This window comes from Artemia franciscana, chromosome 1 (genome assembly GCF_032884065.1).
Source record: "Artemia franciscana chromosome 1, ASM3288406v1, whole genome shotgun sequence".
Classification (NCBI taxonomy): Eukaryota; Metazoa; Arthropoda; class Branchiopoda; order Anostraca; family Artemiidae; genus Artemia; species Artemia franciscana.
Genome location: NC_088863.1, coordinates 24,058,284 through 24,072,333, shown reverse-complemented (window position 1 = coordinate 24,072,333; position 14,050 = coordinate 24,058,284). Strand labels below are relative to the sequence as shown.

Genomic DNA, 14,050 nt, shown 5'->3' with positions numbered 1-14,050 from the left:
TTAGCGTAAAGAGCGGGGCTTTGAGAAGGGAACAGTCCTTTTCATATACGGAGTAATTTCTTTTCGTTTTAAGTTGTAATATGGCTCCTTACTTTCAGTTGAAAAACTTGTTTTTTTTTTATTTAATATCTATAAGAATCCATAGTTTGGGCTGCTGATTGTATGTCGGAGAAACTTTTTGAAATTTTTTAATCCTGACACAAACAGTATTTTCTATTTAACTCATGAGGTTGTGCTGAAAACTAAAACTTAATGTCGTTTCTAAAAGTCATTCTAATTATTATCTTTCCGATTCTATCTATTCTCTTTAACACCCTTGATACACTTACACTCTTTTTATTTATTTAAAGTGCAAGAGTAGAAGTAGTAATTGAAGTAGCCCCAATAGTTTCAACTTAATACCCCCGGTCGTTCTCGATAAATTGCTCAGTTGTCTTATTAGCAATCATAAGCACAATGCCTTTTCATCTAGTTTAAAGGAACATTTAGTTTTTAAGCATAATGGTCTAATTGTATAATTGTGGGGTGGATTTTCCCAATATCTCTAAAGACATAGTTACTGGACCATTTGACTATACTGAACAAAATGGCTGTATAAAAATTTGGACTGGATGCGTTTGGAAAATGAATGAGCTTGAAAGAAGAGCTTTCAATCTCTTTTTACTCTTAAAATGACACCAGAGCTGTCAATTTCTTCTTGAATTTGCTCCTTTAAAAGTTTCAATGTTATTTATGGCTGTACAAGAGTGGTTGGAGATAGAGTAACTGTAGTGGTAAAATTACAAGCATACATATAGTGTCTTCTGTCTAGTTCAAAGTCCCCACAATTTATCCTTAAAGGTCTAACTTAATATTATAAGGTGTTCTTCCAATATTGCTTTGTTACCTTTTTGAAAGTCCACATTATCATAGTTTTTTATTTTATTTAGCTTAACATCCACCTAAATATTCCTTAAAAGCTTCATATTAATACCCTTAGCCTGTGCAATATTAATAGTAATAGCAGTACAGGCGTAAGACCTTTGGTTTCTTCAACTTCCTCTTCAACACATGCTGAAAGTTTCAGCTTAATACCATCAACTGTTTGTGGACCATTAATGATTCGTACACTTGACAACTTTTATGGGCATAGTTTGTTTTGAGCTAGTTCCATATAGTTTCTATATGTCCAACAATATTATCTTAATACCCTTAGGCATAGTTGTAATAGTAGTAACAGCAGTAGTATTGATATTAATATTAATAATACTGAATAGCGGTACTACTACTAGCAGCAGAAGTATTAACATATTGCCAAATCAGAAGTAAAATTGACCGAAACATTGAAATGTTTCAATTGACTGAATTGAAGCCGATTTACCGAAACATTGAAATGATTCAATTGACCGAATTGAAGCTCATTGACCGAAACATTGAAATGTTTCAATTGACTGAATTGAAGCCAATTGACCGAAACATTGAAATGTTTCAATTGATCGAATTGAAGCCCATTGACCGAAACATTGAAATGTTTCAATTGACTGAATTGAAGCCCATTGACCGAAACATTGAAATGTTTCAATTGACCGAATTGAAGGCAATTGACCGAAACATTGAAATATTTCAATTGACCGAATTGAAGCCAATTGACCGAAACATTGAAATGTTTCAGTTGACTGAATTGAAGCCAATTGACCGAAACATTGAAATGTTTCAATTGACTGAATTGAAGCCCATTGACCGAAACATTGAAATGTTTCAATTGACTGAATTGAAGCCAATTGACCGAAACATTGAACGCACGGTCGTTTTCGGATCCTGAATTTGTTCTTGGTGGAGAGCACCACAGCATAGTTTTTGCCTAGTGAGTTTTCCCGCTTGCTTGGGAAAACCGAATTTCGACCAGAGAAGGCCCTCGACTAAATTGACTCGACATTTCACTCGACTAAATTGACATTTTAAAGCGTCGCTGGAATCCTAGATTATACATTTTGAAATGAGCAAGAAATTCTCCGATTGGTAAAAAGCTACCAAAGGAAAAGAGAATTCTGCTCATACTGCTGACGTACTGCAGAAAAGAATTCTCGTTAGAAGATTAGCTAGTTAAAAGCTTTGTTCTGTTGTATTCCTGGCTTTTGTTAGAATTGACTTATAAAATTACAAAATAAAGGGATTTAAAAATGAAATTTTGGACTCTAATGTTGATTTTTGCTTTGTCTGGTAAGTTTTTGTTTTTTTAGGAAGAGGGGAGAGGGATAAAGTCTTAAAACAGTGTTTCCCCTTAAGGAAGCATGCTAGAGCAAAAACAGAGGCATTTTAGATTTATAATGTTTTGCTAATTTTTGTGTTTTGTACAATTTTTTTTTTAATTTTTGTGCGGATGTTTTTGTTAGTAATAAACATACTTACCTCAAAAATCAACTTACGTAACTAAATTCCATATTTGTGTGTTTTTATTACGTATATGAGGGGGTTTGTTCACTCTTATATACCTTGCTCTTTACAGTAAAGCTTGAAGTTTATCCAAAATCTTTAAGAGTGATCCCTGAATCACAAAGGCCGTGGAATAAATAGTTGACATTACTAAAAAACACCTTAGCGAAAAGAGCAAGGTATTTTGGAGGAGATAAACCCTGTTAAATACGTAATATCTTATTTTTGTTTTAAGTTTTGATGCTACTCATTACTTCCAGTTGAAATTTTTTTATTTATTTATTTTCTCAATTTTTTTTTAAATAATGCTAGAAAATCCTGCATCCCCTTCAAGGACATTTTCTTCCCTCATGTTTCTCCTATTTTCTAAAATAAGGCAAATTTTCTCAGGCTCGTAACTTTTGATGGGTAACACTAAACATGATGAAATTTATATATTTAAAATCAGCATTAAAATGTGATTCTTTTGAGGTAGCTATTGGTATCAAAATTCCGTTTGTTAGAGTCTCGGTTACTATTGAGCCGTGTCGTTCCTTACTACTGCTCGTTACCAAGAACTGTTTGATCACACTGTCAGATTCAGTGTATCAGAGAGCCCTACTGTAAAGATTTCAAGTTTTTATCTGCTAGAATGTAAAATTTTGTGTTTTTTGCCAGAAGTAAGATCATGAATGCGTGTTTTGCGTGTTTTTATTTTTTTTGTTCTTTTTTCCTTTTCCCAGGGGGGATCACATCAACCCAGTGGTTCTAGAATTTCTTGAGAGGGCCCATCCGAAAGAAAATCAAAAATTAGAGTGCCCTTTTTATGTGTTGATAAAATAATAGGGCAAATAGGTCCTCTCCCATGCTCAATTTTCCCAGAGTCACCAGGTCAAATTTTTGAAATAGTCATTTTGATCAGCATAGTCAAAAAAGTTAATAAATATGTCTCTGAGGACGACTTAATCCCTGACAGTCTCCTTGGGAAGGGTGGCAAATTATGAACTTTGCCCTTTGTTTATTTTTTAATATTGGTTATTGGGAAGTATACAGTTGTTTTCAGGGGGATTTATTCGGTGGGGAGGAGGGGGGGTCTGGTGTTACGCAGGAGGATCCTTCCATGAAAATTTTTTTCATGGGGGGTGATAATTTCCATGAGAGGGGTGCTTGATTTGTCATCATTATATAAAAAAAACAAGAAATTAATTAAGAAAAAAACAACAATATTCTTTCAACTGAAAGTAAGGAGCAAGATTTAAATTAAAATAAAAAGAGATTATTACGTATATGAGGGGTTTTGCCCCTATTCAATGCCCTTCTCTTTACGTTAAAGTATTTTTAGTAATTTCAAAAAAGCTATTTATTCTAATTAAACGACATTTGTGATTCAGGGGTCATTCTTAAGGAATTGGACCGAAATTCAAACTTCAGCGTAAAAAGCAAGGTATTGAAGAGCGGGCGAATCCCCTCTTAACATAATAAAAATATACGAATATAGAAGTTGGTTGCATAAGTTAATACGTAAGTTACGTATATTTATTACTAATAAAAACGCTCGTAAATAAAACTAAAAGTTCAAGTGGCCTTCATAGATAACCAAACAAATTGAAGGGTAACTAGGCCTCCTCTTCCTTCCCTATTTTCGTGAGATAACGGCCTAAGCTTTTCTGGTTAAAACGGGTTCTATAATTAATCATTTAATAAAAATAAATTTCTTAGAAGTGAGTGAGTCACCACAAATAAAATTCTCATTGTTTGGAATGAGCCTGACATTTGAGTTTCATATCCTGTCAAACAAGAAACAAAGATTCTATAATAGCAGCTGTTGGGTGATGTCATATAGTAATTAAAACAGATATTCAAGTTGGCATTTTCAAATATCTCAAGTTAGAAATTTGAAAATGTCAAAACTATTTTCTTACTTGAACTTAACAAGAATTTACTCTTATTATTTAAAAAAAATAAGTGTTTTAACTGAAAGTAAAGAGCGACATTAAAACTTAAAACAAACAGAGATTACTTCGTATATGAAAGGGGCTGCTCCCTCCTCAACGCCTCGCCCTTTACGCTAAAGTTTGACTCTTTCTCTCAACTCTACTTTTTAAAACAGCAAAAACAGCGTAGAGAGTGGGACGTTGAGGAGAGAGCAGCCCCTTTCATATACGAAGTAATTTCTGTTCGTTTTGAGTTTTAATGTCGCTCCTTACTTTCAGTTATAAAACTTGTTTTTTTTTATTTAATTTCTGAACGTTTTTGAATTAATGCATGTTTTGATTTTGGCTCTCCATTTATTTTTTTTCGTCTAAATGGCTTTCTCATAATTTTGATCGAATGATTTTTAGAAAAAAAGGAGTGGGGGAGGAGGTCTAGTTGCCCTCTATTTTTTTTGGATACTTAAGAAGACGACTAGAACTTTTAGTTTTTTATAAACGTTTTTATGGCACTTGGTATTAACCAAGTGCCATATAATTCGGAAAAAATAAAAAAATGAAGTATTTTAACTTATGAGCGGGTGATGGGATCTTAATGAAATTTGATGTTTGGAATTATATTGCGTCTCAGAGCTCTTATTTTAATTCCGACCGGATCTGGTGACATTGGGGGGAGTTGGAGGGGGAAACATAAAATCTTTGAAAACACTTAGAGTGGAGGGATGGGGATGAAACCTGATGGGAAAAATAAGCACAAGTCCCAGATACATGATTGTCATAATTGGAACGGATCCGCTCTCTTTGGAATAGTGGGGGGGGCGTTATTTCTGAAAAATTAGAAAAAATGAGGTATTTTCAACTTACGAACGGGTGATCGGATCTCAATGAAATTTGATGTTTAGAAGGATATCGTGTCTTAGAGCTCTTATTTTAAATCTCAACCGGATCTGGTGACATTGGGGGGGGATTTGGGAGGGCGAAACCTAAAACTTGGAAAACACTTAGAGTGGAGGGATCGGGATGAAACTTGGTGGGAAAAATAAACACAAGGCCTAGATACATTATTGATATAAACGGAACGGATCCGCTTTCTTCGGGATAGTTGGGGGGGGGGGGGTTATTTCAGAAAACGTAGAAAAAATGAGGTATTTTTAGTTTACGGACGGGTGATGGGATCTCAATGAAATTGGGTATTTAGAAGAATATCGTGTCTCAGAGCTCTTATTCTAAATCCCAACTGGATCTGATGACATTGGGGTTGGGGGTTGGGAGGGCTCTTGTTATTAGTAAAAGATATACGTAACTTACGAATTAGCTTACGTAACAAACTTCTGTATTCGCATATTTTTATTACGTATATGAGGGGGTTCACCCCCTCGTCAGTACCTCGCTCTTTACACTAAAGTTTAAATTTTGTCCCAATTCCTTAAGAATGACCCCTGAATCACAAATGCCGTAAAATAAATAGTTGAAATTACTAAAAATACTTTAGCGTAAAGAGCGAGGTATTAGGAGGAGGTGAACCCCTCATATGCGTAATAATTTCTGTTCGTTTTAAGTTTTAATGCTGCCCCTTACTTTCAGTTGAAAAAACTTTGCCATACTTATTTTTTCATTGTCTTTTTTTTAAATAATGCTAGAAAATCCTGCGCTCCCTTCATGGACATTTTCTTCCCCCATGATAAATTCTTTCATGGTAAGCTCCCCCAGAATATCCCCTTCTTCTAAACCACCCCCAACCAAAAAATCTCCCTGAAAACGTCTGTTCACTTCCCAATAACCATTATTATATGTTAGCACTGGTCAAAATTTTTAACTTATAGCCCCTCCCATGGGGACTGCGGGTGAGTAAATCGTCCCCAAAGACATAGTTATGAGTTTTTTTTTGACTATGTTTAATAAAATGGCTATCTCAGAATTTTGATCCGGTGACTTTGGGAAAATAATTAGCGTGGGAGGGGGCCTAGGTGCCCTCCAATTTTTTTGATCACTTAAGAAAGGGCACTAGAACTTTTCATTTTCGTTAGAATGAGCCCTCTTTCAACACTATAGAACCACTGGGTCGATAAGATCACCCCTGGAAAAAAACACAAAACAAACAAATAAACAAACATCCGCGATCTACCCTCTGGCAAAAAATACAAAATTCCACATTTTTGTAGATAGGAGCTTGAAACTTCTACAGTATGGTTCTCTGATACGCTGAATCTGATGTGGTGATTTTCGTTAAGACTCTGTGACTTTTAAGGGGGGCTTTCCCCTATTTTCTAAAATAAGGCGAAGTTTCTCAGGCATTAAAATCTGATTTTTTTATGTATCCATTGGTATCAAAATTTTGTTTTTTAGAGTTTTGGTTACTATTGAGCCGGGTCGCTCCTTACTACGGTTCGTTACCAGGAACTGTTTGAAATATGGTTTAAAATTTATTTTCTCGTAGGTATTGCTGGGAAGTTTTCCAGAAGGCAAACTTACCAAATGTTTTCTCGAGGGATAACTTTTTTTGCTTTTTGTAGTTAGGAAAACAATCCTTTGATTAAGACTAACAATAATATTTTTATTTCAAATAAAAAATCTGAGCTATGACTCCGAATCAGATTATCATGGATCGTCAAAAGATTCCTTATTTATATTGACGCCTAATCCTTGCCTACCGCCCCTTTTATTAAAGCTAGGGTTATTACGGGATTGGTCAATGTTCTGCTTGGTAATACTGTACCAAGGGTTTATTTTAGTTAACGTAAGACCCGGAATGGGGTGGAGATTATGCATTACCGTCTTCAAATAATCCGAAAATCGGAAAAAAAGAAAAACTCCATCCCCCATGTTTATTATTGAGTGGTTCAGAGCTCGCTTACAAAGGGATAGGCTAGAGTTTAAGCCGTACTATGATCTAGGATTTTGGACAAATATTAATTGAAAATAGATTATCACCAACTTCACAAAATAGAGTTTGGTTGACAATCTACTAAACCGCAAGTCATGAACCCTATCCTTGTTTTGTATTTTGTGAAAACAGTACAGTCTCACCGAATGTGGGTGATTTCTTATAAGACGGTTTGCAAGAAAATGTTAATCCTTAAAAATTGAAAGCCAACATTAAATTTGTTTGTAAAATAAAACTCGCTCTAAGAAATGGATATTAGTAAAAAAAAAAAAATCGTGTTTGCTAAGTGATCCTTAGTTGGACAAATCAATTAGATGGAATAGCAGCTGTAACTGGACCCAATCCCAAGCTTTTCGTTTTGCTTTTCCCCTGTTTGCAATTTTATAATTCGAACGAGATTTTATATAAATCCTGTGCATTTTAACTTTACAAGGAAAATATGATGCTCAAATTTATGTTTCCCACGAATACAACATTTGAAAATTTCGGGTTACACAATGAATCTGATTTTTCACAATGAAACCAACACCACCACAGCCCATTGATGCTCAGTTTGTGATATGAATATCATAACCTGGAGATAAATACAAGAGATCGACTAGTTTGAGCTAAGAAATGTAAAGAAATGTTAGCGTAAAGAGTGGGGCGTTGAGGAGGGAGCAGCTCCTTTCATATACAAAGTAATTTCTGTTCGTTTTAAGCTTTAATGGCGCTCTTTACTTTCAGTTCCCCCATATCTATTTATTACAGGTCAGGGTCTACCTTAATATTTTGGAGTCCTCTCAGTCAAGAGTCCTTATAGTTTAGAGCTCTTCGTCAATATTTCCTCTTCTTTTCATCCTAAAATTTTCAAATAAAGACCAAAATCGTCGGGAAAATAGGAAATTTAATAAAGATGCATGTAGGTATGCACTTCAGACTAAGTATATTAGTCGAAAGATCTTGAAAATAAATAATTAGGTGTTTATTATTTTTGTAGTTGATAAGTATAGATTGGTGATTTAAATTCTTAGGGTTTCAAGTTTTGGTAGATTATAATTAAAAAAAATTTTAAATCTTGAAATTTTCAGATAATCTGTTAAAAGTCAGCTGAGCACATAAATAAAAATTTGAAATTTGGCTCTTAAGTAAAAGAAAAGAAGTAAAGAATTAAGTAATTAAGTAAAAGAATTGTCCTGTAAAAAATTATATTTATTGACAACTAATTTTGCAACTATGATAGGATGACATGTGCCGAAATCAAACAGTTCGAAGCGACCCGGCTCAATAGTAACCAAACGCCTAAAAAATGGAATTTTGGTATCAATAGCTACATCAAAAGAATCGCATTTTAATGCTGATTTGAAATATATAAGTTTCATCAAGTTCAGTCTTACCCATCAACAGTTACGAGCCTGAGAAAATTTGCGTTATTTTACAAAATAGGGAGAAACACCCCCTAAAAGTCATAGAATGTTAACAAAAATCACACCATCAGATTCAGCGTATCAGAGAACCATACTGTAGAAGTTTCAAGCTCCTATCTACAAAAATGTGGAATTTTATATTTTTTGCCAGAAGGCAGATTCTGTTTTTTGCAGATTTGTTTTTTTGTTGTTTTTTTCCCAGGGGTTATCGTATCGACCCGTTGTCCTAGAATGTTGCGAGAGGGCTCATTCTAACGGAAATGAAAAGTTCTAGTGCCCTTTTTAAGTGACCAAAATATTGGAGGACACCTAGGCCCCCTCCCACGCTAATTATTTTCCTAAAAAGTCAACGGATCAAAATTCTGAGATAGCCATTTCATTCAGCGTAGTCGAAAAACCTTATAACTACGTCTTTGGGGACGACTTACTCCCCCACAGTCCCCATGGGAGGGGTTATAAGTTCAAAACTTTGACCAGTGCTTACATATAGTAATGGTTATTGGGAAGTGTACAGGCGTTTTCAGGAGGATTTTTTGGTTGGAAGCAGGGGCTGAGAAGAGGGGAATATGCTGGGGGAACTTTCCATCGAGGAATTTGTCATGGGGGAAGAAAACTTCCATGAAGGGAGCGCAGGATTTACTGGCATTACTTAAAAAAAAAACAATGAAAAAGTTTTTTTCAGCTGGAAGTAAGCAGCAGCATTAAAACTTAAAACGAACAGAAATTATTACCCATATGAGGGGCTCACCCCCTCCTAATACCTCGCTCTTCACGCCGAAGTATTTTTAGTAATTTCAACTATTTATTCTGCGGCTTTTGTGATTCAGGGGTCATTCTTAATGAATTGGGACAAAATTTAAGCTTTAGTGTAAAGAGCGAGGTACTGACGAGGGGGCAAACCCCCTCATATATGTAATAAAAACATAAGAATACAAAAGTTTTTTACGTAAGCTAATTTATAAGTTACGTATATCTTTTACTTATAAAAAGATTCATAAAAAATTAAAAGTTCTAGTTGCCTTTTTAATTAACCGAAAATCGGAGGGCAACTAGGCTTCTTCCCCCGCTCTTTTTTTTCTCAAAACCATTCGATCAAAATTATGAGAAAGCCATTTTGCCAAAAAAAATAAATATACAAATTTTTTTTTAATTATTCCTCTGCGGAGAGCCAAAATCAAAACATGCATTGATTCAAAAACGTTCAGAAATTAAATAAAAAAAAAGTTTTTTAACTGAAAGTAAGAAGCGACATTAAAACTTAAAAACGAACAGAAATTACTCTGTATATGAAAGGGGCTTTTCCTTCTCAACGCCCCGCTCTTTACGCTAAAACCTTTTTTCATTTTATTTTCAAACGTTTCTATTAGTGAAAAAAATACGTAACTTTCAAATGAACATACTTCTATATTCGTATATTTTTGTCAATACCTCGCCTTATTAATACCTCGCTCTGTACGCTAAAGTTATAATTTCGTTCCAACTCTTTAAGAATAACCCCTGAATCACGAAGGCTGGTTGAATAGAATAAATAGCTTTTTTAGAATTACTAAAAATACTTTAGCGTAAAGAGCAAGGTATTTAGCAGGGGACGAACCCCTTTGTATACGTAATAATTTCTGTTTCTAAGTTTTAATGTTGCTCCTTACTTTCAGTCGAAAATTTTTTTTTAATTTAATTTTTCATTTTTTTATGGCACTTGGTATTAACCAAGTGACATATAGCAATCGCAAATTCTTTCGGTCTGTCGGTCTGTCTGTCTGTCGGTCCCGGTTTTACTACTTTAGGCACTTCCAGGTAAGCTAGGACGATGAAATTTGGCAAACGTATCAGGGACCGGACCGGATTAAATTAGAAATAGTGTTTTTCCTGATTTGACCATCTGGTGAGGGGAGTGGGGGGCCGGTTAATTCGAAAAAATAGAAAAAATGAAGTATTTTTAACTTATGAGCGGGTGATGGGATCTCAATGAAATTTGATGTTTGGAATGATATTGTGTCTCAGAGCTCTTATTTTAACTCCCGACCGGATCTGATGACATTGGGTGGATTTGGGAGGGGGAACCTAAAACTTGGAAAACACTTAGAGTGGAGGGATCGGGATGAAACTTGGTGGGAAAAATAAACACAAGTCCTAGATACATGATTGACATAAACGGGACGGATCCGCTCTCTTTGGGTCAGTTATTTCTGAAAAATTAGAAAAAATGAGGTATTTTTAACTTACGAACGGCTGATCGAATCTCAATGAAATTTGATATTTAGAAGGATATCGTGTCTCAGAGCTCTTATTGTAAATTCCCACCGGATCTGGTGACATTGTGGGGGGGGGACCTAAAACTTGGAAAACACTTAGAGTGGAGGGATCGGGATGAAACTTGGTGGGAAAAATAAGCACAAGTCCTATATACATGATTGACATAACCAGAACGGATCCGCTCTTTTTGGGGTAGTTGGGGGAGGGGTTAATTCTGAAAAATTAGAAAAAATGAGGTATTTTTAACTTACGAACGATTGATCAGATCTCAATGAAGTTTGATATTTAGAACGATATCGTGTCTCAAAGCTCTTATTTTAAATCCTGACTGGATCTGGTGACATTGGGGGAAGTTTGGGGTGGGGGAACCTAAAATCATGGTAAACGCTTAGATTGGAGGGATCGGGATGAAACTTGATGGGAAAAATAAGCAGAAGTCTTACATACGTGATTTACATAATTGGTACGGATCCGCTCTATTGGGGGGGGGGCTAATTCTGAAAAATAAGAAAAAATTACGTATTTTTAACTTACGAAAGAGTGATCTACTATTGGTCTGTGTCGCTCCTTACTACAGTTCGTTACCACGATCTCTTAGATCTAAAATTGGGGCGGTTTATTTTTTGCGATTTAATTCCCAGGAAATAAAAAAAAATTTAAAGTTAAACCTGGTAGTTTTTCTAGAAAAAGGCCAGGAGGATAGAAAATGAAATATTTGAAAAAATCGGAACCGCTAAAAAGTATAAAAAAAAACACTTCAAAATTAATTGGCCGGATTGAAAATTCTAGATTTTTAAAATTTATTCCTCCACGCTTATTTATTTTTTATTTTTTTACATTTTGGTGTGTTTTAGGTCGTGAATAAAATTGACGTAATTTTAGTTTTGTTCCAGTATATTTGCAGTCTTACTTTGGCAGCCTCTTTTCGTAGAATTCCGAGCACTTCCAGCAGCTACTCCGTCGAGTCCGCTAGAATGGCCAAGTCATCGGAAAAATCAACATCTGTGATGGTACAATCTCCAAATTTGAGCCCAAAGCTGAGACACGAAGTGGTTTTTGTCATAATGTAATTTACGATGACATTGAAGAGCTTTGGAGCCACTGCACATTCTTGGCATACCCTTGTCGTGATTTGAAAGGACGAGCTGCGCCGACCGTTTACTTGTACACAGCGCTTTGTCCCATGGTGCAGTAACTTGAGAATTCTGCAATATTTCTCGGGTAGGCCATTCAACTCTAGAATCTGCCAAACAGCTTTTCTATCGGCTAAGTCAAATGCAGCACGGAAGATGACGTAGGCAATAAATACTTTCTGTCAGAACTCTGTGGTCTTCTCTACTATTTTTCAAATCGTAAAAATCTGCTTGATGGTTGAACAGTCCAACATAAAACCAGATTGCTCCGGTTGCCGGATTTTTTTTAATGGTATTCCGACATCGATCCAGTAGGACCATTAAAAACTGTCTGCCAGGAACTGACAGCAGGGCTACTACCCGGTAGTTGGAACAGTAACTTCTTGAGCCTTTCCTCTTCCATAAGGGGATAATGACACCCTTCCGCCAGCTTTTGGGAATTATCTCAGTTTGCAAGACTGTAGGGAGATTGTAGGAGGATAGAATCTGGATAAACAGGAGCATTGCATTACCTCCATATTTTAGCGAACCTGAGCTTTAACCGCAGATACCAGCAGCTTCATTATTCTTGAGCCTCTTTACTGCATATCCAATTTTTGAGGGACTGAAAGTATCGTCTGGAGGAGCATCTGTTTCAGGTCTTTGACTACAAGGTTGGCTGGGACTATCATTAGGAGGCAAAGACGTGCTAGTATTGTGCAGGAGAAAATACAAGTGATCCTTCCACTGCTCAAGACAAGAACCTTTGTCAAAAAGAAGTATCCAATCCCTGGACAGGAAGGGACCCAAGGTGGGAATTTTATTTTCTTTGAGGTCCTGGAGATGCTTTAATAGGCTGCCCATGTCTTTCTTTTTTGCGGCTAGTTCAATTTTATCAGCTTTTCTTGCAAGAAACTGGGTTCTATCCCGGTGAGTGAGTCTGTTCTGCACTCCATTTGGCCTTCAATATGTGGACATGTCCCCAAGAAGTCTTGCCTTCCGTTTTCGCTCTATGACTTAAAATGATTCTTTAGTTAGGCCCAATTTTTGGATAACTCCTCTTGCCAAGCTCTAGTTGTGCTGCTTCACTGGTCTGCGACTTAAAATGCTTCCAGAGATTTTCACTGCTATTAAGTGAGCCAAGGGGCTCGAAGCGATTCGATATATCGATGCTGCACCTCTTACGAGTATCTGGTTCCTTTAGTCTCTCAACAGCTGCAGCGACGGGGTTTTCTTTCCGGACTTTGTTCATGGAGGCGAAGCCGGAGATCGGCCCACAAAAGCCTGTGGTGTTTGTTTCCGAGCTCTACTGATCTGTAAGTTTTGCAATTCTTCACCAATGATCTCCAGCGCTTGAAATAATGACGTAGTCAATCATCTTCTTTTTATGACTGTTGTTACTGTACCACGTGTACTGATGAATAGTTTTGTGTTGGAAGTAGGTGTTTGCGATGCAAAGGTCGTAAGATTGGCACAGTTCAAGCAGACGAAGCCCATTGCCGGTAATTGTGTCGGGGGTTACAGGACCAACTGTGCCACACCCTACACCCATATCATCACACACTTTCATATTGAAGTCACCAAGGAGAACAGTTATATCATGAGGGGACTGTCGCAAGGCAGATGGATAAAGCAGAGTAGAAATCCTCCTTAGTCACATGATCAGAATAGTAGGTCGGGCATAACATACGATGACAGTCATCTTGCATGCTTGTGTCCAAAGTGGTCCTTGATTAATATTTCTTCGGAGAGTAAGTTCTTTGACGCAGATGCATTCAGAGTCAAGACATTCAAGGTGGCTGCTACTAGCCCCCTCTGGCCTATAAGGGAGAAACCCTCTAACCAGAGGCACGTGGTAAACAGACAGAGTCTACTCATTCCGGACCATTCACCTCCGAATTATTAATTTTATATTTATTTATGGAACAAATTAAAATTTTACTTACAGTTTTACGTAACCCCATTTTCACCCCCTGGCTGGAGTCATACCCGAGGCTAAAAAAAGGCTAAAAGATCTGTAATCTGAGTTTAGCTGTTGAGAAAATCAGATAAAAATTACTAAGAAAAAAAGAT

The 14,050-nt window shown here is 36.3% G+C and overlaps 1 protein-coding gene across 1 annotated transcript in view; it reads left to right on the top strand.

The window, feature by feature from the left end:
* Positions 1-2,038: 2,038 nt before the first annotated feature.
* LOC136027209 (uncharacterized) overlaps positions 2,039-14,050 on the top strand; it is a 119,866-nt gene continuing 107,854 nt past the window's right edge. The window contains exon 1 of the mRNA XM_065704237.1: positions 2,039-2,199. Within this exon, the coding sequence (XP_065560309.1) occupies positions 2,160-2,199 (40 nt within the window). The 5' untranslated portion in view covers positions 2,039-2,159. The remainder of the gene's footprint in view (positions 2,200-14,050) is intronic.